The sequence below is a fragment of the Lycorma delicatula genome, chromosome 4 (assembly GCF_047948215.1).
Source record: "Lycorma delicatula isolate Av1 chromosome 4, ASM4794821v1, whole genome shotgun sequence".
NCBI classification, from domain to species: Eukaryota; Metazoa; Arthropoda; class Insecta; order Hemiptera; family Fulgoridae; genus Lycorma; species Lycorma delicatula.
This window is the reverse complement of record NC_134458.1, coordinates 8,328,722-8,355,139: the sequence shown is the minus strand read 5'-3', so window position 1 is coordinate 8,355,139 and position 26,418 is coordinate 8,328,722. Positions and strand designations below refer to the sequence as shown.

The 26,418-nt window shown below is 29.5% G+C and overlaps 2 protein-coding genes and 1 pseudogene across 6 annotated transcripts in view; all 3 read left to right on the top strand.

Moving 5' to 3' along the window:
- LOC142322812 (serine proteinase stubble) overlaps positions 1–4,864 on the top strand; it is a 75,151-nt gene extending 70,287 nt beyond the window's left edge. For both annotated transcript variants that reach the window (XM_075361883.1, XM_075361881.1), the window contains 2 exons: positions 3,031–3,185; positions 4,552–4,864. In XM_075361883.1, the coding sequence (XP_075217998.1) occupies positions 3,031–3,185; positions 4,552–4,737 (341 nt within the window). In that variant the 3' untranslated portion in view covers positions 4,738–4,864. The remainder of the gene's footprint in view (positions 1–3,030; positions 3,186–4,551) is intronic.
- An 11,994-nt stretch (positions 4,865–16,858) lies between these two features.
- LOC142323817 (NADH-ubiquinone oxidoreductase chain 1-like) overlaps positions 16,859–26,418 on the top strand; it is a 76,028-nt pseudogene continuing 66,468 nt past the window's right edge.
- Positions 18,955–26,418, top strand: part of RhoGAPp190 (Rho GTPase-activating protein 190) — a 307,804-nt gene continuing 300,340 nt past the window's right edge. For all 4 annotated transcript variants that reach the window (XM_075362254.1, XM_075362256.1, XM_075362255.1 and 1 more), the window contains exon 1: positions 18,955–19,193. The gene's annotated coding sequence lies outside the window, so the exon portion shown is untranslated. The remainder of the gene's footprint in view (positions 19,194–26,418) is intronic.

The following is a 26,418-nucleotide window of genomic DNA, read 5'->3' as shown; positions in this document are numbered from 1 at the left end:
CCTTTCCCTAGTTTTCCTTCTGCTCCTTTGAATTTTCTATTCATTTTATTTATAATACACTGACTTAATTTTCTGCCTTCAACAAATTTTGTACTTGTTGACTGTTGAGTTCATCCATCAGTTCTTATACATTTTTTTTTTAATTTAACCTTTTCTACCATCTATTATCTTTTCACTTACATTTTATTTCCTTTTTTAAATTTATACATTTGTTTTTAGCTGATCTACTCTGTAGTAACTTATAGGTCTATATATATGATTTGTGTTGATTTTAGCTTCCTATTGCTCTCTTTTAATATGCCTTTTAGTGGCATAGGTTAACTATCAACAAAATTACAAGAAGCAAATAAGTAAAGGAATATTTAGTACTATATTTGTTTTTACAGTAATTTGTTTTTACGGCAAGAAATATTAAGCGAGAGTTAAATAGTTTTAAGAGTAATTTGTTTTTTGTTAATATTACTATGTGATTTTTATTAGCACTACTGTCACCGAATATTACATTGGTAATGATGTATACAAGTGTGATTTGTCTCTTATGAAGAAAGGAATTCGTCAGTAGAGTAGAAAGCAGAATAAATTAAAAATGTCTTTGTCTTCTGAATGATTCTTAATCTCTATTCCCATATTATTTAGCTCCCATATTTGATGAGGTCTTTTGAAATAACTTTAGATTATGTTGCTCAATTTAAATATTGAACTTACAACTTTTTATTATAATCACGGTTATCTTTATTCTTTTTGTATGGCCAAAGCTCTTACTTACATAACAGTATCATACATGTACAAATTTGGAACTATTGGCAAATCTAACGATAAAAACCTTTCTGTATGATTCAACTTATTTTATACATAATTGAAACTGATGTCACCATGCTGAATTTTCAAAATCCTGTTTTTTAGAACATAATGAAACTACCAACATAATCATTTCTAATATACTCATAAATCTCATCATGATGTTTATTTAGTTGTAATTTCCTCTAAGCAGGCGAGAAATTAAATAAACATTATTAGTTCTTTAAATGAAACCAAGTGGCCATAGATTTACGATTTGGAGAGGAAAGATTAGGTTGAGTGAATTAATAATGACTGATTATATTACAAAACATTAATTTTTCCATATCATATTTTCTCTAGATGTGCTTTTCAACATATTGACTAACACTCTTTCATCAGACTATTTTAATTTTACTTTGAAGTATACTTCTTTGTCAGAAAAAGTAAATGTGAAACTATTTTTATTCTTTTTTTTTTATGTCAACAAGGAATAATGCAGTCTTCATCTACACTTCACACTACCATCCTGTATATTCTCATCAACTCATAGCATATTCAACAATGTAATATTTTATAGTGTAAAATTTAAAGATTATATTAAATTATATTTATCATGGCTGAACAATGACTATTATTTATTTGAATTACGAACCAGCAAAATTAAGATACAGAATTAGTACCGTAACCAAGGTATTAAACCAAGGTGGTTATTGATTCGGACAATTATATAATGTATTTATAAAAGATTATACAGCCAAAAAATCCAAAACTTAGGCATTTGGGCTCTTGGATGTTTACAAAAGGTTGTAAATATTGCTAAAATTGTTTTTTGGATAAATAAGAAATAATTATAAATAAGTTGATAATTTTTTTAAATAAATAAAAATTACACAAATTGTAAAATACAAAAAAAAATTATTGTTGTTAATTGTATGATTTAAATGCCTTCATAAAACAACCATGGAGTAAAAAATTTGAATACTAAAGTTAAATTTTAAGTAGTCAGGTACCATAACCATGGTTCTCTAATAAAGATTTTTGAAATCTTGAAATACTTACGTTTATATTTCTAGAGGGTTTTTCCTGATACGATATTAAAGAAAAGAAATAAAAAAATTCAATATTTTTATCCAAATACATATAAAAAAAGAATTTTCCATGTAATAAACTAATCGTAATACGTTACTGAAACCAATCACAGATTGTAGTAATGTACAATAATATACTGTTGAATGTTTTTACATAAAAACTTCTGTAAAATACTACAATTATTATAGTTTTCTTTTAAAATAATTCAGTTTATTAATATGTAAATCAAATGTAAGGTATTTATCTAAAATCATGCCAAAATAATTACTAACATAATAATAAGCAATTACTAAATAATTTTTGTGGCATGTTTCAGTCCAATTACATTAAAAACCACGAATGTTTATCTTTTTTTTTATTTTATAACTAGTATTATTAAAATGTGTAATTTTGATGTTGTTGTTAGATTTGAATTTTAAACATTTATTGTCTTTAATCACAGAAATTGCATCATTTGCAATATTATCTAATCCATTGTCAACTGGACTACTTGAAATAGAACTGATGTGTCATATATAAACCCGTATGTTTTTTCCTTGGTGGAACTGACTCATTTAATAAATGATTAGTATAATACAATATGAATAAAATTGGCTCTGATACTCTTCCTTGTGAACATTTTCACTGAAAGTTTAAAAAGATGCTTGTACATTAGTTTTGACAACTTGAACCCTATTTGTTGCAAAAATGAAATAACTAAACTAAAAAAATATTTTTATTTATTTTTCAGTAAAAGGGAGTGAACTTTAAATGTCAGTTGCTTTTCTAATGCCAAGGAGCTTTCCGAATAGATATCGGAATGTTCCATGGATATTCTAATAGTCCAATTCCAACTTCTCTTATCCAGCAGACATTTTGTTGTGGTTTTAGTCATTTCAATAAACCCTTAGTTTTCTCAGTTAGGACTCTGTTAAGAATTTTTTACAACTTTTTTTTTTAAATTAGAATCAATCTGTACTTTAATGTCATGTACATTTTTAAATGCATTAAAATGTTTAAAATAGTCTAATTCTTAATTAATAATATTTTTATTTGATTCATTGAATGTTATTTTTTGCCTATTAAGTTTTAAGTGCCATTAAAATAAATAAAAAATATTAGTCTTTTAAATATTCATAATTTTTTGAATTGATTTAATACATCAGTGTACATGTTTTACAGGGAAAACTGGTACAAATATTTTGCACAAAGCTACAGTTCCAATTCTTTCTGATAAAGAATGTCTTGAATGGCACAAACATAAGAGAATTAACATAGAACTTCACAGAGAAATGTTCTGTGCTGGCCACAGTGACGGACATATGGATGCTTGTTTGGTAAATATTATTAGTTAGTTTATAGTATACAAAAACAAGGAAAATTCTCATTAGAACATTGATAGTTGTTCATTATTTCTGTACTACTAGCAAAAGCATAAATTATTAAAATTTATTAGTTACCATCATTAAATCAAGTGTTCTGTTGTCAGTATAGGATTTAAATCAATAGATCTGTTTGAAAAAAAAGTTAACCAGTATGTTTAACACTGATCGAGTTTAATAGAAAATAAAAGAAGAATATGTGAACAAAGTAGATAAAAAATTTGTTGAGCATTGATTATTTGTTACAAGATAAGGAGAGTGATGACTACTTATGACTTTATGAATCTTTATCATTAAATACTCTTTCGCACCTCTTGAATAACAGTGATACTCATTGATTCCATGTCATGCACAAATATTTAATGAAACATTAGACAAAAATATTAGTGAATATTCATTAAAATATTTTAGATAACAGTCATTAAAATAATTGCCCTTCACTTAGATCTGTCATTCCTAAGTGACTTATTAACATTAATAACTTCATCCAACTGGTGGTGAGGTAAGTGGTGTGCAGAGATTGAAGGATAGCTCCATAAGGACTGCATTGTGTTGGAGGAGAACAAATAATGATTTGGAAAATTGGAAGGTCTTTGATTCTGAGTAAATATTCTAAAATTGAAACATAACTCTAGCTGTTACATGACCTAGAACTTCATCTTATTCAATTTTCCATTTGACATTCCACGTGGCTTGTCCTTGCAAGGGAAAAAAATATTTGCTGAATTTTTTTTTTTATTCACCAGATGCTTTGAAGTAAGGTGTACTTTTAAGTTATGTGGAACACTAATTGGTGGTGATTTATGTTCTCCTAGTAAGAATCAGATTTGAAAGTTAAAAATGACCAGAACCTGAAATCAAAACAGTTTCAAAATGCCTGTTTTCAGGTAAAAGAGGATTTAACTCTCTTAATTAATCAGTAGATACTATTTAGGTACTGTAAGTTTTGATTCAAGAACTGCAGTTTTCAAGTCCAATTTTACTTACTCTCTTTATACCTTACAATCTACAGGATATAAATAAAATAAATATTGAAAATTCTATAAAAAAAACCTGGACAAAACTAATGGAAAGTTTGCTACGCAGAGTACAGTTTATAAATGGAACGTTTTTTTGTTAACATCTACTCAGATTTAATCCATCAATTATTTAAAGTCAGAATCATCATTTAACACCTCATCTATTTTATTGTAACGTAGTTTCATATTAATAAATGAAGTAGTTTCCATCAGTGAGCAAGTTTTCAGTGTGAAGAATATGGAAAATTAAGATTTTTTTACATAAAATATTAAATTAATTTTTTACTATGCTTATATTTCAGGGAGACTCCGGAGGTCCTCTTATAGTATTCGATTCTAAAAGTAATCGTTGGACACTTGCTGGAATTACAAGTGCTGGATTTGGATGTGCTGTAGATCATCAACCCGGAATATACCACAATGTTGCTTTAACTGCTGACTGGATCGCATCTCATATTAATATGCTAGAAAGTCCTTCACTTAACTAAATAAATTATAAATCAGACCACACAAACACACCTTCAAGATGTTTGTGGTTTGTGGTCGATATATATATATATATATATATATATATATGATACAATAATATTTACAAATAAAATAATTTTACCTCATTATTTTATACTATATACATACATATACCTTAAATTAAAAGTTAAATAGCATTAATAAATGTCTTAATTCAATTGTATCATGAATTACTTTCTGTTTTTTTTATTTATTTATCAATCTTAATTAACTTATTTTTAAATATTTTTTTTATAGTATGCTACAACTCTCATAGTATATTATTATATATACTATGAATATATATATACACACACACACACACACAAGTATTACATAAATGAATGTTATGTTTATTATATACATAAGATTCACAGAACAGGTATTTTCCAAGTACTATGAGGTTATTGCAGTTGTTTATACTTGATGAGTAGAAACAGAAAGCTTTTATTGCTTTTATAAAGCAATAAGCTTTTATAGTTACTGACCATTGTTAAAAAGGTAGGCAGTGGTGTTACTAACATAATGTTTAAAATTTAATTTATTTCTTACCATAAAATCGAAAATTGTTTTTACCTTTTTCTACTATTATTACATAATTATTATTTACATATTTTTTATCTAAAGAAAAATTATACAAAATGTTCTAGATCTATTAAATGATTATAAATATTCTAAAATAATCACCTTGTGCTATTATAACATAAAACTGAGTTATAAATATCTCAATTGACAATATTTTGGACTATTTTAATAATAAGTTTATATTTTTAAAGTAATTATAAACATCTACCTCTATCTGAAAAATTCCCTACTCTGATAATATCTCATTTTTAAAAGAATTGTTTTTCGCCAAGTAGAACAAGAAAAGTTTCAAAGGATATATAAAACTTATAAGCTGCGATTGTAATAAAATAGAAGATAATGTTCCCTTTTTCTGTTAGTCAAATATTTTGAAAGTCATTCAGTATTAGAAAAATAAAATGTTTTATTTTTTGTGAATAATTCTATTTTTAAGCCTTGGTTTGATCTTAAAAATCATAAAAAATTTATCAAAGTAGCTGGAGAATTTCTTCTAAAGTTTCCACTTCTTTCTTTCAAATACAAAAAGAATAAAACAACTACAAAAAGAAATATCTCTGAAAGTAAAAAGAACTCTTATCTGTTCTGATAACGCATGTAAAATAAAAGGGAAACTGATGAAAAGATGAATCACCAGTTTGACATCTATCTAAAATCTGCAAGTGTTTTTGTACCTATAATATATTATTAGAGATTACTTTCTTTAAAATAACATCTTCAAAAGATTTATTGACTATAAGAAGTGTGAGATTGGCAGTCCAAACTTAAAGTTTAACTCTTCTGGTTTTAAATTTCTTACCTTTATTCTTATTGGTAATGTTAAGATACTACTACTTGAGACATTCCAGGTGGTAGTGAAACCATCCCTTTAAAACCTAGTGAATTTACAATATCTGATAACATCTTGAAAATTGAAGGATGTGAAGTAATTATAAAACTAAAACAGCCAAGGCCGCATTTGGTAAACTGGTTCCTGTAGTTCACTGAAGTTAAGAATGCTAATTCATTGTATGTTCATTGGTGTATAAAAATGGTATGGCTAATGACCATAGCACTCCTAATAAAAAAAGAGATAAGGTTAAATCATGATTACCTATTTCACATAGAGCACATATCACACACTTAAAATAACTTTAAATATTAAACATGTCTTAAGAAAACTATAAACTCAACATGTGTGAATAATATTCAGTTTACAAGCACACCTTATATATAATAAATAATTTTTTTTTAATTTTTAAACAATGGTTTTCTTTTAAATCGAAATTGTTAAAAAAGTAGAAAATAGTTTTTCAGTGATTATAAGATAAAATAATTTTCAACATTTGTAAAAGAAAACCATTGTGTGCTCATAAAATATTATTTGGTTTAATCATTTTAATTTATGTTCACATTTTTACCTTTATGGATTCTCACAGAACACCTATTCGAATTCTTCAGTAATACTTTATGAGCATGCAATAATTTTCTTTTACAAATGTTGAAAATTATTTTGATTATCTTATATTAAATGAAAAATTATTTTTTACTTTTTAGAGGAATTTTGTTTTAAAAGAAAACCATTGTTTTAATTTTTTTTTAAATAAATTTATTTTTTTACTTTTTAGTCTCCCACCCGCACTTGTTCATTCAAATGTCATCAATTCATTCACATTGGTTTATAATTTTTTCTGATTCTATCTAACTCTGCTAGTGCTGGGTAAAAATAAAGTAAAACATCAACTCTCGCTCGCTAAAAATCAACTCATCAGCTCTCGCCCACTTCGTCTTTTCACTTTCATTCACTCACTTTTCATGGTATATTTTTTATGCACTTTCTCCAACCAGCTTTTACATTGTGTTGCAGTTTCTTTTAGTTTTGTATTCTTTGGTTTCATTTTTTGTTCCCATGAGAATCTTTACTATCTTCACAAGAAGAAAAATAACAAAAGACAGGGTAACAAATGATTTTGTTATAGTAACAAAATTCATTTACTTACGATAACAAATTGGTTTTTTGTCATACCAAAATCAGGTATCTTACAGCAACAAACCAGTAATGATAGGTTATAGTAACAAATCCATTTTATTATCATAACAAAATCATTTCACTGCCACAACAAACCCTTAGTTACTGAAACATGATTTGTTATCCATATGTAAACAAAGAAATATATTTTCACAATGTCTGCCATATTGGATTTAGAATGATATTAAATACTCTATATTATATTACCATCAGATCCAAAAATGTGTGCAAAATTTCAGCTTGATTGGATAATGGGAAGTGTGTCAAATTTCAGTTACTAGATTTGACCTATACTGGATTTCAAACATAAGAAAACCATTGAAAAAATCACTTATTAAATAAATAAATGTAACATAAATCAAATACTTATATCATAAACACAGTAGTGTCTCCTAATCTGAGGTATTCACTACACCACCAGCACTGATAATAACAAGTGCACTGTAACTTGCTGCTGATTAAAACTTCTGAATTTTCATCCTTTCACTAAAATAGAGTATAACAAAATCTACAAAGATGCATAAACAAAATAACATAACATGCATAAACAAAATGTAAAACGAATTAAAATTTGCTGCTCTGTACAAACACAATAAACAAACAAATTTTCTAAATTTCACTCTCACTGAAAGCAACCACAAAAGCATAATTTCAAAAGCGTACTGAGTTTTAGCATTAATAATACACTCATTCACAATTTCTCAAACCATCTAATCTCACAATCTATCTGCTTTTAGAAGTATGACTCACAGACCACTCAACACACTCATGTTACCTGAAAATCATATAGAATTCTACACAATGAACTTATCTCTTAGCATACACTTATCGACTGACTTCATCAAAAACCAATAAAAATAAATATAACCAAAACAAAAAATACATCACACTAACACATATGAGTATATGCAAAGAATCAAAGATAACAGCTTGCTAATTAAAAAAAAACTACCTGGATACAATGTAGCTTTCAGAAGAAGAAATAAAACAAAATATTACATACAAAGCACAATTACCAAATACAATGCTTCTAAAATGTATAAACTGAACTGCTCCAACTGTATGATATCCTACATTAGTCAAAGAAAGATACAATAAATACTTATAACTCCTTCATAGTGACATACTGTTAACATTTGCAACTGCCTCATAGATGAAAATACAAATTTACCAACAATGTCAACAACCTGGAAGTCTCTGTGTACACAAAAAGTAACAACCACATCTTAACACAATTGAATATTATGGAATTTATAATCACACAATGATATACTAAATGAGTAAATCCAATTCAGATTCAACATACCGTTTGGCCATATTCTTAATATGTGTCTTCCTAATTCAAGAAAACCACCAGGATCATAAGTCAATGCCAAGGTGAGACAAGTAGTAACATCACTGCACACATCTCCAAAAGCAACTGAAAGTGTTAAGTAAGTTTTTAATTGACTTCAAAAAGAGAGGAGATTCTCAATTTGTACCATATGTATATATATATATTTTTTTGTTTATCCTTCTACAATTTTTTACTCAATACACCAAATTAGCCAAACCTTTTTTTAAGGATAGGGGATGACCCTTTGGTAGTCCTTTTCTACTGCTGAATGATATTGGGCCAATAGAAAAAAAAGAAATGGTTTAAACACTTTTCTGCCATACAGTGCATATACCAGCTCTCATACAAGTTTTTGCATACTGTCTGTAGACATTAAATTTATAGGTAAGATTAAATTTCACCTATTTTCAGCGTGCTCCTTCATACAGAACTCATAGTTTTGAAGTAAAGTTAGTGTATATATGGGTGTAATAGATCAAGAGCCGAGTATGATTTTTCCACCAATCTAGTAAATTGACAAATTATATTGGAAATGGTGAAGGGTACCGAAAATATCTCAAATCCCAATGGACAGACATGTAACTGGAGACCCTCTGGGCAGGGGTAAAGCTGCAAAAAAATCAGCTTTTTCCATGTATTTGAAGACATGCATCAGATGAAAAAATGTTTACAACAAATTTTGTTTCTCTTTCTAAGCTCTACAATTTTTTTCTTTAATACTTTTCTGTGAAATCAATAGCTTTACCAAAAAATGAGAAAAACAATAAAAAGTAGTCGTTTTTTGCCTTTAATTAAAAAAAAATCATTTTCTCAAAAAGAATTTCATTGTAAATGTCTGGTAATCTGTGTGGAGGTTGTATGTAGTTTCTTACTTCCAAATCCTGAAGGGCAAACACGTAGGTGGGGACCAAGGGCCCTGAGCAGGGGTAAGTTGTCAAAAATCAGCCCTTGGTCCCCGGTTATGTATCTCCTCGATTTTAATGCACAAATAAAATCTGTGCATTAAAACTTGGGAGATTTTAATGCACAGATCGAACAGGAGAGGAAATTTAAGAAAGTAGTGGGAGAATACCCCATGCACAAAAGAACCAGTAAAAATGAAGAAATATTAATAGAAATTTGCAATCGCATAATATGATTTTGAAATCCATAGCTTTTAAGAAACTGCCGCACAAACAGAAAACGTGGATCTCTCCAAATCCCCATTTAGAAGAATTTCAACTTGATCACGTAGCTATAAAAAGAGTTTGAAAAAAAGAGGTTCAAAACGTTAGTGTTAAAAAGTTCTAATTTAGATTCAGATCACTACCTCTCATAAATCAAATTTAAGTTAATTCCCAAAACAAAAATAAAATCTAATACATGGAAATTAAAAAGATTGATCCTAAGAAATTAATACTAAATGCTGACGAATTTTCGAAATTATCAGAAGATTTAAGGGACGGAAGATGAGAAAACATTAAAACCAAAATGATACAAAAAGCAGAGAGCGTTGCGTAACATAAGAGTTAAAAAAACACGCTTGGTGGACGTCAGAACACGATGACTTATAAGACTAAAGGCCTGGCAAAAGTGGAACACCAAAAATGAGGAAAATAGGCAAAATTTCCTTAAGATCTGAAAAGAAGTTGGTAAAAAGATAAAACAAGTCAAAAAAAATAATGGGAAAGAACTTTTAAACCAAATAAACGAAAACTAATGAAAATAATTCTCGCAACTTCTACCAAATATTTAAACAAAAATTAACTAAATATAATCCACTAAGTCTTCAGTTGGAAGATAAGGATGGTAAAAAAGCACAATAACACAGATAACCGTAAAATCTTAGCCAAAAATTTCTTAAATTGTGAGAAATTAAAACAAACTTTTAATTTCAAAATTAACGACCATAATGCAGAAAATTCCCTACCTCCGGATTTGGATGAAATTCGAAACTTAGTTAAAAAACTTAAGAATAATAAAGTTTCTGGGGAAAGTTAAATTATATCAGAAATGCGGAAGAATCCCTAGTTAAAATATTTCGTGAAATATGGAATAACGAAAAAATTCCCGAAGATTGGAAGTTGTATATATATTCATCCAGTTCATACAGACCCAAATAACTACAGGGGAATTTCGCTTTTGCAAGTTACACACGAGATTCTATATAAACCCTTCTTAAGATAAAAACTGCCCGAATTTCCTTAATATAAGTAATAAAAAAATAGAGAAAGTGGATAATTTAAAATATCTTGGAGGTTGGATCACTTGGAATTCTTTAGATAAAAAAACAGTTAGAGCTAACAAAATGGAATCAGCTTTCTAGGTAACGAAAACCACATTTAACAAAGTCTTTATCATGAAACTCAAAATTTCGACATTATAAAACTATGGTAAACTTTGACACTATAAAGTGTGTTAAAGCACTCTGTGCGGCAGAAACTATAAGACTGTGCAACAAAGGTTTACTAGAAAAAAAGAAAGGAAAATTATAAGAAAAATTTTAGGTCCTAATTTGAAAATAATCAGGTAAAATTAATTTCAAATAACAAACTTCATACTAAAATTGAAAAACGCAGACCGAAAGGTAATGAAGCGATGCAAAAATATTTGGTGATTAAGAAAACTGATGGGGAATTTTTCAAGATCAGTTCGTTTGTGATCGCTCGAGGGATTATAGAAGATCCAGGAGGACCTGTGAAAGAAACAAGGAAAATTGCGATGGGATTGTTTATTGAGACCATAAATGGACTTACCATATTTTTTGGGTCCAACCCAGGACATATTTTTGAAATTACTTAAAAGTCTTAACAGTTTAATGAAACATTAAACTTTATTCAGTTGTATTTTTCACTAGACATGACTTTTTTCAGAAATGTTTTGTTTGTTTTAATTACATCATAAAATTCACAGCAAGAAAGTTCTGAATTAATTTTAACATTTAGCAGATGTTTAACAGTAGATACTGAAAGTCTACCCCTTTCTGCAGACCAAATGTTGTCTGTAATTGAAAAAACTCTCTCAACTGGAACAGATGTCCCAACCAAAGACATTACAAACTCAACCATTTTAGAAATATCGCAACATGAAACATCAGTCTTTTGAAACACCTTAAAAATTGTTTTCCACTTCTCTTCAATAGTATCTGGTACTTTTTCAGAACTTGAACCACAACCTACCCTTTGGTTTTGAATTATCTGGTTCAACAATGTACGTTCATCAATATTTATGGAATCTTATAATTTCATTAACAACTTGTGAACTCGCTTCTAAATCAGACTAGGCAATCTCAGTTCATAAATTTATCCACTGAAACTTACTAACTTTATCAAAACTGGTTCTCTACAACTCTTAAGTATTGAATACTAGAATTATAAAAATTGTGTATGCTTGAGAAGAATTTTTGTTCCTGAACATCATTATTTTCTTTTAGAGTGCATAGCAATTCTTTGGCAGAAGATGGTATAAATTTTTGGGTTTTTCTTTCCTGAAGTTGACTAATTAATTCAGATTATGTCTGAAATGCTTCTGTTGCTGTGATAGAATTCGCTTTCAATTTCAGAACTACATTATTAAATAACTGTAGAGTGCTATATAAAAATTTCAAAAACAGTTCACTTTCTAGATTTTTAAAAAAATTGAATAATTTTGAGCATTTGTCACAAGATAAGAAGTATGATTTTAGGCTATCAAAAATGGAAAGAATTCTTTCTATTGCAGGTAACAAACTAAGGAACCTTGTGTTGCTATGAGATAATACGTTTTTGTAATATGTTTCCACAAATTCACAGAACTCTTTAAGTTTCTTTACTTTTACTATATATATGTGAAAATATTTATAAATATTCTATATCCAGGGGTATTCTTCTATGTCCAGTGGTATAGAATCATATGCTGTTTGTACTGAATTGTGTACAATGTGGGTTGAACAACCAATTCCTAAAATAGGTCTATCTAAATCACTTTGAACTTTTCTGAACATATTTTCATTTCCCTTTCTCTTCCACCACCAAAATTACTGTTAATGTTATCAGCAGTACAACAAACCAACTTTTCTCCAAGTTTGTATTTTTTCACACACTGCAAAAGATACTGTGTCAAAATTTGAGCAGTTTCACCTGACACTTCATGAAAATTTAAAAGTTTAACTTGAATTCTCTCCTCCAGACTGAAATATCTTACAACAATTGGAACAAGTTTTACTTCACTTCTGTTTGAGCTATCCATCGTTACTGTTACATAATTAATGTTTTCCAAAGAACACAACACATTATCAAATATAAATGGTGAAATAATGTTAACAATAATTGCCTTGGTTTTGGTTCTAGGAGATGAAAATGTTGGGTCATACAACTTTTTAACCAGTTTAGATGTGCAGTCTGATGTTTTCAAACTGAGTTTGTGTCTAGCAGTGTGGTGCGAAAATGTAGCTTCTTTAGCAGCACACTCCAGATCACTGTTATTGTTATTCCCATCTTTGGTTTTAAAAAAATTTCTTATGTTTGCTGAAGCAGTAGCATTAATAGCACTGCTATGTTTAGCTGCTTTCACGTGGTCTTCAATATCACCCTTTCCTTTATGTGCAACAGAAAATTCTCCAGTACATAGTGTGCAATAAACACATTCATTGTTACTGTCATTACACAATTTAAAAAAATGTGTATTCCTGTTGCAGAATAACATTAAATATGGAATGGAATGGAATGCAAAGTTGGCAGGAGTCTATTACTCCCTACTTTATCGCAGAACCTGGACAGAGTCCCTTGCTGCTGGATCTTTCTAATCGGGCTTGTTTTTAAAAGGGTTATTTTTTAATCTCGGATCTAATTTTTCAAGTTTTGTCTATTATTATTTTAGTGAATTTAAGACGGATTTAATTGCATTCCAATCCGTTGTTAAACCAGCGTTATCGAACCCATTTCATGGGCCGACCGCGGAAGGCTAGGCTTATAAAGCCTGTCCTCCCGACGTAGTTCCCCTTCAGACCGTCCACTGAAGTCCTTTCGGTGCTAACTCTTTAATAGGCTAGCAGGAATACGCCACAACGGGGCACTAGCTATAAGGAGGGAGCAATGTGTCCCCTTTTCCGGAGGAGTTGCAATTGCTGGGTTATTTTATCTTACTGTAAGTTTAACTTACAGATGGTGATACCTATTCGCGATCGCGGTTTTGGGGCGGCGATTTTCTGGAAAGAAGTAAACAGTAATTATTCTCTCCACGTAATTATTAACCTTCAGACACGCGTGTGTCTGAGAAGGGGTTGGGGGGACCGCGTGGCCGCAGTGAAGAAACCATTTGTTTTTGTGGTGGCTGTTGGCATCTGCAACAAAAGAAGCAGAACACACACACGAGAGAAAAAAAAAAAAAAAAAAAAAAAAAAAAAATTTAATTTTTACTTTCCTTTCGACTGGCAGGATGAGACGGCACGACGCGTCGTTCCACATCCACGTTTCTCCCGTTTCTGAAACAAGAGAAACAGAACAAAACACACGCGAGAAGAAAAAAAAAAAAAGAAAAAAAAAAAAAATTTTTTTCTTTTTTTCCTTTTTTTTTCCTTTTTAGACCGCGTTTTTGTTTTGTGCACGACTTACCGTATTTGAAGTCTTCAAACTATATAACTCGCGAAAAAACTATTCACTCCCGACCCCGGAAACGCGTCTGACGCACTATTCCGTTTATGGCTCATGCGATATGGAGGCCCCTAAGCCTGGTTTGTCGATTTTCGGCTACCGCACCGCACCATCACGGTGGTTCGTCCAGTACGGCGTGAGGCCGCTTCCTTACAACTGTCGGAGTTGGGTCCTCTCTGCAGATGTCCCGAAGATGACTGTGTTCGGACACAGCCGCTCTCCCGAACAGTCTGTGCGCCTGCGCCACCCCCACCTCGGACACGGATTGAAATCTCGCATCAGATCGGAGAGTGGCGTTCCTGACGAACCACGGAGCTCCAAAGATCGTCCGCAACGCGATGTTTTGGACGGCCTCGATCTTCTTTTGAAGCGAGGAGCTCAACATTGCCCCCCATGCCGGGTAAGCATATGTTAGAATCGGCAGTACGTACAGCCGAAAAATGAGAAGCTTAGTTGCCAGTGGGTATGGGCTGGCACTGTTCAGCACTGGGTATAGTGAGGCTCTGGCGGCCACATTAAATATACATTTTCTTTTGCCCATTGCTAAACGATGAGACAAAAAATGAACAGAAATAAAATGATCAAAAACATGAGTTATGAGCTAGACAAGTTACTTCACACAAAAACAACATAAACACATTGGCCCTGTTTTGTTGCCAAATGACTAAGTAGAAAGTTGTGGCGAGACCGTTAGCCACGCCTCCATCAAAATCGATGTCAGTGCTTGCTCCAAGGTTTTGTGAGTGATGCACAGCCATAAGAGAATGTTTAAAAATGTGATATCGAACATATAGGTCTAAAATTTAAAAAAAATCCTTGCCAGTCATAAAATTCTCAAACCCTGGACATTTTTGCAACCCCGGACAGCACTAAAAAACCAGGACTGTCTGGGCTAATCCTGGATGTATGGTAAGCCTGACCATAAATGACATAATTCATCTCGGTTACTCAAAGCAAAGAAGATAGGATTCATTGATGTTGAGGTTGTACCATACGGTACACTAAATACCTCCAGAGAAGTAGTTGTGTGTAGAGATTTGCTTAACTGCACAGAAGATAAAATTGTAGAAGAACTTTATGGAAGGGAGTTATTAGATGCTGATGAATGAATACTCGACGAAACGGAGAAGTCGTATACTCACTGGCACATATGTTGGCGCAGGGACTGAAGGCCTATGTACTAGCATTTTGCATGCATTGGCCTCTGTTAAAAGCAAATAAAAACATTGTAATTTTCTATATGTCTTTTGTGGTTTGGTAATATATAAAAAACAGATTTCATAATCTTGCTGCAGCATATGTAATTGTTGAGTTTTATTCTAAATTATATATTAATGTTGTGATCTAGGCCTATTTCCTATTGTATAGCAAATGATAATAGTAGAATCAATCATGTGACTAATGTGCTATTTATGAATTGTTGTAAACACAACATGCAATTCTAAGAATTTCTTTTACTTATTTTTAATCTACTGTAATCATTGTGCTGTGAAGAATCATATGTTCCAAATCGCTTGTAATTTTATTCTAGAGGTGGTTAATATAGAAACATTTATTGCGGTGTACATTTTACTTAATGAAGTGAATAGCTGTTAGTGATTTATTTTTACTATTTGTTCTGTTGTTTTCATTTAAGGATTTGTCATAAATTCAGTCATGTAAATTTTTATTATTTCAATACAGTTATTTTCTTTTAAAATGCCCAAGTAAGGGGAAAAAGATACAGTAGTTCATAGTCAGAAGAGGGGAATTGTATTCAATGTTTACATTTCCTTTTTACAAAACAATGCTGGAACCAGAATAGTGAGGAAAACTGAACTGCTGAATATGGTTGTTCAAGCGACAAAAGAATCAAAATGATCGGTCCAAAGAATTATAGCTGAAGGAAAATCAAATGAAACTGAGAAGCCATTTGTGTTCCTTTCACCGAGAAAATGTGTAAATCACCCCAGTACTGTGGGCAATTTAGATTTGTTTGACACGGATGCTTCGAGGCGTTTAATAAATAAATTTTATGTAACCAAAAAATGCGTTTTACTGTGAAGAGAATTGTGCAAAAATCCTGCAAAAGTGAAATTAATTTCAAAGGGAGTGAAAGATTTTTTAGGAGAATATTATGTAAAATGGGATTTAGTTGGAAAAACCAGAAGACAACCGGAAAATACTGATAGAACGACATGACATTAAAATGCAAAAATGAAGTTTCTACGACAAATTTCCCTGTTTCGCAAAGACGAAAGACCGATTGTATATACACGAGACCTACATTTATAGTAGTCATGTGACACCAAAATTGTGGGTAAAAACAACAAACCTTCATGAGGGACTGAAAACCCCTTTATCCAAGGGCTCACTATTAATAATTGTTCATGCCAGCTGTAATACAGGATTCATTAACAATGCTTCGCTTATATATGAGTCAAATCAGAAAAGAGTTTATCACAAATTATACCTTCTGCGTTGCATGTCTTGACGTTTAATAAACCTAAATCTCCTGAAAAAATAAAGGCTGGATTTCATAGGCTGCATGTTCATCAGTTCATCCCACCACCATTGTGGTGTTTTGGATGTCAGAAATTTGGACACAGCAGCAAGATGCACGAGAAAAAGAATTTGCATATGTGGTGACCCGTTGCACCTGGGTGATCTATGCAGAAACATACAGGGATTTGTGGTAACTGTAATGGACATCACAGTGCAAGATCACAAAATTGTCTGAAAAGAAAGAAGTTGCGATACAGAAGGTAAAGAACATTCAAAAGGTCAGTTATTTTGAAGCAAAAAAGATTGTGTATAGTAGAACGCCACAGGCCATGTCTTATGCACAGGTTCTCCTGCTTCTGCAGTCTCCTTCAAACCATAGGATGTGTTAACAGAACTGACACCAGCCTTAGCAAGTTTAGTAGAACGAATCATTGATCAAAAGTAGAAGAATCATATGACTAGGGACAGCAGCCCAAAGCTGTCAATAAGATTAGACAAGATTAAACAAAAGAATTCTTCTCCACCAAGTACTGAGCCTTTGACAAGTTCCTAGGCAAAGGAAAATGAAGCCAAAGTTCAAAAGAAGCCTGAACCAAAAGTTAAAGTAGAAAAATCAGACAAGACAAGACTAGTCTGTAGACTATTATGTTGCTAGAGATTTGATAAGGAAAGAAAAGAAATTTTTATTTTTTCTTTATTTTTCATATGGAAAGGGGCTAATGACCATAGTAATTGATGCCACTAAAACTTAAAAAAAAATAATAATAATGCAAGTAGATGAAGATAAATAAAATTATTACAGAATCAAATAACAATTTTGAAGGTGTTTATTAAAAAAAAAGGATTTGAGTACATATTTATAATATTAAATGAGTACAAAGAAAACTCAGGTTTATATTACCTACTTTTTTTAAAACTTGAATATTATTTTTTATGTAAAAGAAAGTCTTTTAATATAATTTTTAACAATTAGTAGAATAATAATAAAGTAAAATCTTTAGCTTAATAGAAAAATTAAGCTTGATTTACATTTATTCTGCATTCAAAGTGATTAGCTGACGATGATTAACTGCTTAACAAATTAGAGGTATAAAGTTTCAATACCAAAAGAGATAAGTGAAGAAAAAGCAAAAGCCCAAAATTCACAGTCTTCTTGCCATTAGATTCCTGCAATCTGGAAATCACTAGATATTATCAATGTCACAATAGAATTAGTCAAAATCCATCTGTATGACAGCTGAGCAGACTTAACCTTCTATTGGAATCAAATTAGACTACATTTAATTTACAAGTGGTATTATGAAATGGCATGTTGGATTTTGAAAATGTAATTTTATGACTAAAACCTGTCTTTGTACACTGTAATCACAATATCAATGAAGTTTGCATGTGCACATGTACATGTGTAATTTACAGGTTGTAAATAATGGCTAATTTTAGAAATAAAAATGTGTAATTTAAGATGTTTTTGTACATGTCTTTTCTTTTCTTACTGGTTCCTCCTTCATCCTTGCATCAAATAACCTTAATAATAATTATGTGTATTACAATAAGGTATATATCATTATTAATAATAATTTTTCCTTCAGATGTACAACCACTAAAGCAAGTGCTCTCTCAATTATTGTTATTTCAGATAATTCATGTAGAAGTCATACTGTTGTCTATGGTATTAATGTGTTAAAATATTTATATATATATATATATATATATATTTTTTTTTTGTTTTGCTATTTTAATTCTAAATTATGAATATTTTTTATTACTTCTGATTAACTCATAACTGGTTTAATTTTATGGCGGCAAAGTAGGTCTAGAGCGTGTTGTATAAGCAACATGATTTTCCTCAGAGCATGAAAAACTACAATTGCATACAGCTGAGATACAATTAGAAAGTACTATATATAATAAGATTTACATCAGAAATATATAATTAAATTAAGACAAATGTTTTTATTACATTTACTTACGGTTAATATGTGTATACATATATTGCATTAGAGTTCATACATGAATTAAAAAACCTAAGGTTACTTGAAGATAATAATTTTACATATTGAATTTTCGGCTCTTAACTGATGTTATTGAAAAGCGAAATGTGACAATACGACTGTTCTGTTTATTTCTTATATCAGTGTCATTATTACGGTTTTTGAACGTATTCCTTAAATGTCGAAAGACAAGTAATGGCGTCATGAGGTTGAAGTGTTAGTAAGGTAAAGCAGAAATCAGCGAGGATTATTGAATACAGATGTATGAATTTTTCTTAGTTTACTGTTATTGTAGTACAGTGTTGCCGGTGTTAGTTATTTTAATGTGTTAATCCAATGAATGTCTTGATAAACTGTGGAGCCTACACCAGGGTGTCGCCGAAATAGGCCTGGATGAGCGAATAGTTATACCGTAGTTCTAACCCATGTAAGTAAAAACGATTCTGTTTCATGGTCTACAGATTCTTATTTCTAGTTAAATTAATCCATTTAGTGTTTGTTCGTTTTTTTATCATCCATCCGGTGTTACGATACCTCTTACGATTAGCTAAATTTTAAAGGTAGCATTACTTTTTGCGATAATGTTTATTTTATTGCACTGGATTAAATGTAAAGTTCAGTCATTTAAAGTGCAGTACTAGAAATTTTATTTCATGGGGTACTATTTAGAAGCCTTTTCTACATGAATATGCCATTAATTGATATTATTGAACTGGAACTGAATTTTTTGTAGTGATATATTTTATGATCTGGAGAGACTTTATACAGTTATGAAGTTTATTTTTGTTATGAACAGTCATTTAGGTTTACAGATCTGCTCAGCTTCTTATCTTTTTTCCAAAATTAACAGTACTTATTAATCAACTGAAAAGATTTTATCATGATGTCAAATCTTAAAAGTAATGAGAGCCTTATGTTGCATGGTAACAGGTTGTAGTATTTTGAAAAATTAAGTTAATTGTCTGTAACCGTTGAAGGCGGGTGGTACTATAAAATGTGTGTTTTAAAATATTTGTTCAAAATATTTTTTTTTAGGCAAGATTTGTGGTAATTATATTTTAATGTGATCAAATTTTTTGACAAATGTGCCCTGTCTTTTTTTTTGTACTGTTGTCCCATAAAATATTGGAGGCGGAATAGCAGAATGTTCCACTTTACCTGTTAATGGCAGAAATTGAGTGTGCCTTTAAAACCTTTGAAAAAGCTTTTCATGTATTTGATTTTACTCCAGAAATGCTTATATATAAGTCTGTAATGGTGTGGTAGGCCCATCTGATGTTTTAAAAGTACATGTTCCGCAAAGGTGTTGAATAACATCTACAATTAGTTTTAATAAAAATACATGGAATTACAGTACATATTTTCCATTTATTTAATATTTTATTTCACCCAGTCCCTTTTCCCGTCTTTATAAACTTTTAGCTGTTTGTTTCCATGCAGTTTGTTATTAAATAAAATCATCACTTCTAAAGTGTTTTCAGTAATTTATTACTATTTTTTTTAGAGTGAGCCAGTATACATTACTGAAGATGATGTATGTATTTAATTACTGTAAACATGATCATAGAGTTTTAAATTAACTTGAAAATTGTTTGACTTGTCTTAATAAGTTTTTAAATAGTTGATTGAGTATTTAGAATTAAAGTTGAGTTTCTTAGAATTTTAACTATTTTATGAATAAGATTATGCCAACTGATTAGCTGCAAATCCTTAAATTCAAAGTATTGTATTTAACCTAACATTGCCTCTAGAACAAGGTAGGCAGTAATACTCCTTGCCAAATTAAAAGTCCATTTATGTAGTCAAGAGAACTCAACTTTATCATTTTCTGATTATGCTTCTCTGTCTGTAACTTCAAGATGAGATGCATGTTAACATGAATGTAATGTGTTCATTGAGCATTACATGATTCGTAGAATGCCTGTTACAGTTGTAATTTTTTTTTATAGTTGCAGGTTATAAGTATTCATTGTTTTTGGTTATAAGTATTCATTGTTTTTGGTTATAAGTATTATTATTGGTTATTGACTAGGCTAACTAGTGGTATTATCATGCCCTTTCATGTGTACATAAGTAGATGTGCATGTGACACACTCAGAGATATGTATACTTTTTAAGTATAAAACAGCCTTTCTGTGATATATATAAATATATTTTTTAAATTCAAATGGTTAATCAACATATTGACCATTATGATAGTTGATGCTTTAAATTTACATCATTTTAGTAATGGGAAGGAGTATTGTTATTACAAATTTTGTGGTTATTAATTTTTTTTCTAAATTTTTAAGTTTTATTTTTTTTTGTTATTTGTTTAATGTAATTATAGAATTTTTGTACCGATTGATGGTGTGGGATCCTGTGAAAGTCTACTATTGATATTAGTTTTTTCTGTTACTGTGTTTTGGTGGTTAAGTTGTTATTTTTTGAATTTATATATATATATATATATATATATATATTGCTGTTCTTATAAAGCTTGATAATTATTTTCACATTTGTGATTTCTTATGTCATCTATATGAAGACCGAAAAATACTTGCTGAGACTGTGGTCTTTTATTTACATATTTTTAATTAAATTAATTATTGCTGCACATATTGTTTTTCAGTAAAATGTAAACTGTGGTACTATGTTGAAAGTTTATTTAAACTGTAGTAAAAATAAATATTGTACAGTTATAAATAAAGTACGCTTTATAGATTTTTACCCAAGCATTTTTGATTCTGCATGTCCTAATATTCCAGTAAACAAAATCACAAAGTTAATTAAAAGATTAAATCACAAAAAAATAAATCTTTTTAACAATGTAAGTGCAGTAATCAGAAGTATTTGTAAACCAAATTGATTCATTAAAATTGATTTTAATGAATATTATGCAGACTAATAGCACTGATAGAAAAAAAAATTGTTTGATGTTTCTCTAAGTGTGATACCATTTCTTAAATAGCTTTTTTGCGTACATTATAGATCTGTAAATACAATTTTTCTATCGCTCTTAGTTTTAAATAAATTATGCTTCAAAAAAGATTAAGGGAAAATACAGTTAAAATCTGTAAAATTTATACTTTTGCATGGCCATATCTGTGTTAGAATGATTTTGCTGATGCTTTTCTTTTGTAAATAACCTCAGGCACATCCCAAATTAATGCCCAACAGTAATCGACTTGCATGTTAGTATTCAATTTCCTTTTATAGCGACTTTCCATCACTGAAATGTCTTGGTAGAAATGTTCACCGTGTTCGTCACTTATGTCTCCGAGGTTGTCCGAGAAAAAATCCAGGTGTGAGAGGAGGAAATGTATTTTCAAAGACATATTACATCCCGTAGCTCTGTATGAAGTAAGAAGTTGATTAACAATATCGTGGTAATTCTCGGATTTTTGTTTACCGAGAAAGTTTTTACAGATGTCTTTAAATGAAGCCGAAGCTGCACTTTCTACATTATTTAACATTGAGTTAAATACATCATCTTTGACCAACTCTCTTATTTTAGGACCAAAAAATATTCCTTCTTTAATTTTTCCCTCACTTAACATTTGGAAATTTCTGCATGATGTACAAAAATCCAGGATTATCCTTTATTGGTATAGTTTAATTTCTTCCACTCTTTGGTAACATAATGTTTATCCCTAGCTCAGCTGTCCCATTCGCAAAGAAAATACATGTACTTAGTGTAGCCTAACTGCATGCCTGACAAAATAGCTATAACTTTCAAATCACCACATATGTTCCACCTATGTTTTTTATAATTTATTTTTTCAAGAACGTCTTTCATCACATTTTATGTCTCTTTCAAATTAATACCTTAATCGATTGGTATCGAAGGATATTTGTTACCGTTGTGTAGTAGAACCACATTTAAACTATACTTGGATAAATCTATGAAAAGGCGCCAGTCCTCAGGTTTATGAACTTGTCGTAAGTGCTACTTAAGCTCAACAATATTTGTGCAATAAACCAAATTATTTTCATCAATAAAGTACTGAGAAAGTTCTTTTTGTTGGTTTTGAAAGCCCAAAATGTTTGTATTTTTTTGAAGTAAATTCCAACCTTGCAGTCTTGATCCTAACAGTTCAGCTTGATTTTTTGATAAATTTAAATCCCTAACAAAGATATTTAATTCACCTTGTGATATAAGATGTGGTTTATTGGAAGATTCAAAATCAAAATCATTGTTGTCTTCTTCAGTACTACTTGATTCTTCATTGCTGCTTTCGAAATGTACATTCACAGGTGTCTCAGGAACTGGAATAATTTCACTGTGAGGTACAGGCCTGATTGCAAATTGCAATGAAGGATATTTTACAGTATGTTTAGGTTTTTTAGTAATTCCAGACACACTTGTTAAACAAAAGTAACAATCGGTTATATGATCCTTTGGTTCACGCCAAACCATAGGTACACTAAATGGCAAAGCCTTTCATGTATCTTTCAGCCGTCCTGTTAAATATGCAGAACAATTAGTACATACAATATAGGAGCCTATATCGTGATCACCAATTTTACCCTGAAAGTACAAATGATATGCTTTTTTAATTAAAGGTGTAATGTTTTTACTATTTGATTTTTCGTAAACTCGCCACATACATAACAAAAGGCATCCACATCATTTACACAATTTCGAAGCATTATGACACTGCACTGTTAACAAACTTAAGACAGCAGTAAGACTGAACAAAATTAATGCGTTCCTAAATCCAGTGCTTAATACAAACAACACAGCTCTATTTTCAGCTACTTGTTTTGACTTGCATAGACATGATTAATCTTGTCCATGAAGGCTCAATCTTCAGTATTAGATATGATGTCATAAGATGTGACTATGGTATTATCTAATTCATTGTCTAGTATTGTTTATTTATAGCTTACAAATTATGTTAACAAAGTTAAACAATAAAAAAAGGTAACAAAATACAATATAGGAGCTTAAAATGCTAACTATACATGAAATCCTTTAAATCCTTATGCTAAAAAATGAAATCCTTTAATTAAAATTTAAAAAAATTTCAAAAATGGTGGGTGATAGAAAGATTCTGAGTTCATATTCGTTTACAGTTTCAAAAAACAGATTAATATCATGTATCGCATGTTAGGAAAGAAAAATTATGTTTATCAGTGTAGTTTATGGGTTCACAGATTTCAGGCATAATGTGTGTATACATGAAATTTAAAGAAACAATATTGAGAGCATATATAATCTGCAGCGAGTTAGATTATAAATTACATTTTGATATTTTAGAGCTCCATAATACAGAATGAACTCATTATAGTATTAAATAAGTTGAATGTTTTTGATGATTAACTAAATCTTATTTATTAATTGTAAAATAGTAACCATTAACTAACTACATTGAGGTGTTCAAAAGCCAGTCTATAATAAGATATTTATATTATATCATTCAATTGATTAATTATTATGTTACAAAAAAGAAAAAAAGATAGTTATATTATAATATATATATTATATATAGTAATATATTTATTTAAATATAGCTATTTTTCTCTTTAATATTTAATCTTATTAAATATAAAGTTTTCATTTATAAGTGTTATATAAATTTAAAAAAATATTATATAACATATATCTCTTTATATTTAATTAAAGATTTTAATTTAATATAGATTTTTATTTTAATGTAAAATAGTTTTTGTAAAAATAATCATCTAAAATAAATTATTTAATTAAATGCATTAATTAGATGTTTAATTAAAATTAAAATTAATTTTAATTAAATATTTAATTTATAAGGATTTAATTTGAATTAACTTTTAATTAAATTAAATAGGATCTTACGTAAAATAATTTTATACATTAATATAAATTTTAAAGTTTAAAAAACCTTAGGAAGATAATTATATTAGAATAAGCATATTTAAAATACATAATTATTAAAAAAAAACCTCATGGTTTAACTCTTATCTTAAGTTTTAGTTTAATAAGATAATTACACATGTTTTATTTAAATATTTATGTTGGGTTTCTTAAAAACAAATTTATTATTATAGTAACAGCATTTTTTAAACTAAGATTAGCATTCTATGAAATTTTAAGCTTATTTTCATCTATTTTGAGCTATTGTTTTTTCTATATTGAATTAGGATAATGTTAGGGGATAGTTTTATCTTCTGGTTTTGATGCTTTAAATAATGAGCTTTTAAGCTTATTTCCATCTATTTTGAACCATTGTATTTTTTTGTATTAAATTAGGATAATGTTAGGGATAGCTTTATCTTCTGGTTTTGATGATTAAAATTATTAGCTTTTAAGCATATTTCCATCTATTTTGAGCTATTGTTTTTCTATGTTGAATTGGGATAATGTTAGGGGATAGTTTTATCTTCTGGTTTTGATGCTTTAAATTATGAGCTTTTAAGTATATTTCCATCTATTTTGAACCATTGTATTTTTTTGTATTAAATTAGGATAATGTTAGGGATAGCTTTATCTTCTGGTTTTAATGCTTTAAATTATTAGTTTTTAAGCATATTTCCATCTATTTTGAACCATTGTATTTTTTTGTATTAAATTAGGATAATGTAAGGGGTAGCTTTATCTTCTGGTTTTGATGCTTTAAATTATTAGCTTTTAAGCATATTTCCATCTATTTTGAGCTATTGTTTTTCTATATTGAATTGGGATAATGTTAGGGGATAGTTTTATCTTCTGGTTTTGATGCTTTAAATTATGAGCTTTTAAGTATATTTCCATCTATTTTGAACCATTGTATTTTTTTGTATTAAATTAGGATAATGTTAGGGATAGCTTTATCTTCTGGTTTTGATGATTAAAATTATTAGCTTTTAAGCATATTTCCATCTATTTTGAGCTATTGTTTTTCTATGTTGAATTGGAATAATGTTAGGGATAGCTTTATCTTCTGGTTTTGATGCTTTAAATTATTAGCTTTTAAGCTTATTTCCATCTATTTTGAACCATTGTTTTTTTTTGTTGTATTAAATTAGGATAATGTTAGGGGCAGCTTTATCTTCTGGTTTTGATGCTTTAAATTATGAGCTTTTAAGGTTATTTCTATCTATTTTGAACCATTGTTTTTTTTGTTGTATTAAATTAGGATAATGTAAGGGGTAGCTTTATCTTCTGGTTTTGATGCTTTAAATTATTAGCTTTTAAGCATGTTTCCATCTATTTTGAGCTATTGTTTTTCTATATTGAATTGGGATAATGTTAGGGGATAGTTTTATCTTCTGGTTTTGATGCTTTAAATTATGAGTGTTTCAGCATGTTTCCATCTATTTTGATCCCATTGTATTTTTTTGTATTAAATTAGGATAATGTTAGGGATAGCTTTATCTTCTGGTTTTGATGCTTTAAATTATTAGCTTTTAAGCATATTTCCATCTATTTTGAACGATTGTATTTTTTTGTATTAAATTAGGATAATGTTAGGGATAGCTTTATCTTCTGGTTTTGATGTTTTAAATTATTTGTTTTTAAGCATATTTCCATCTATTTTGAACCATTGTATTTTTTTGTATTAAATTAGGATAATGTTAGGGATAGCTTTATCTTCTGGTTTTGATGCTGTAAATTATTAGCTTTTAAGCATATATCCATCTATTTTGAGCTATTGTTTTTCTATATTGAATTGGAATAATGTTAGGGGCATCTTTATCTTCTGGTTTTGATG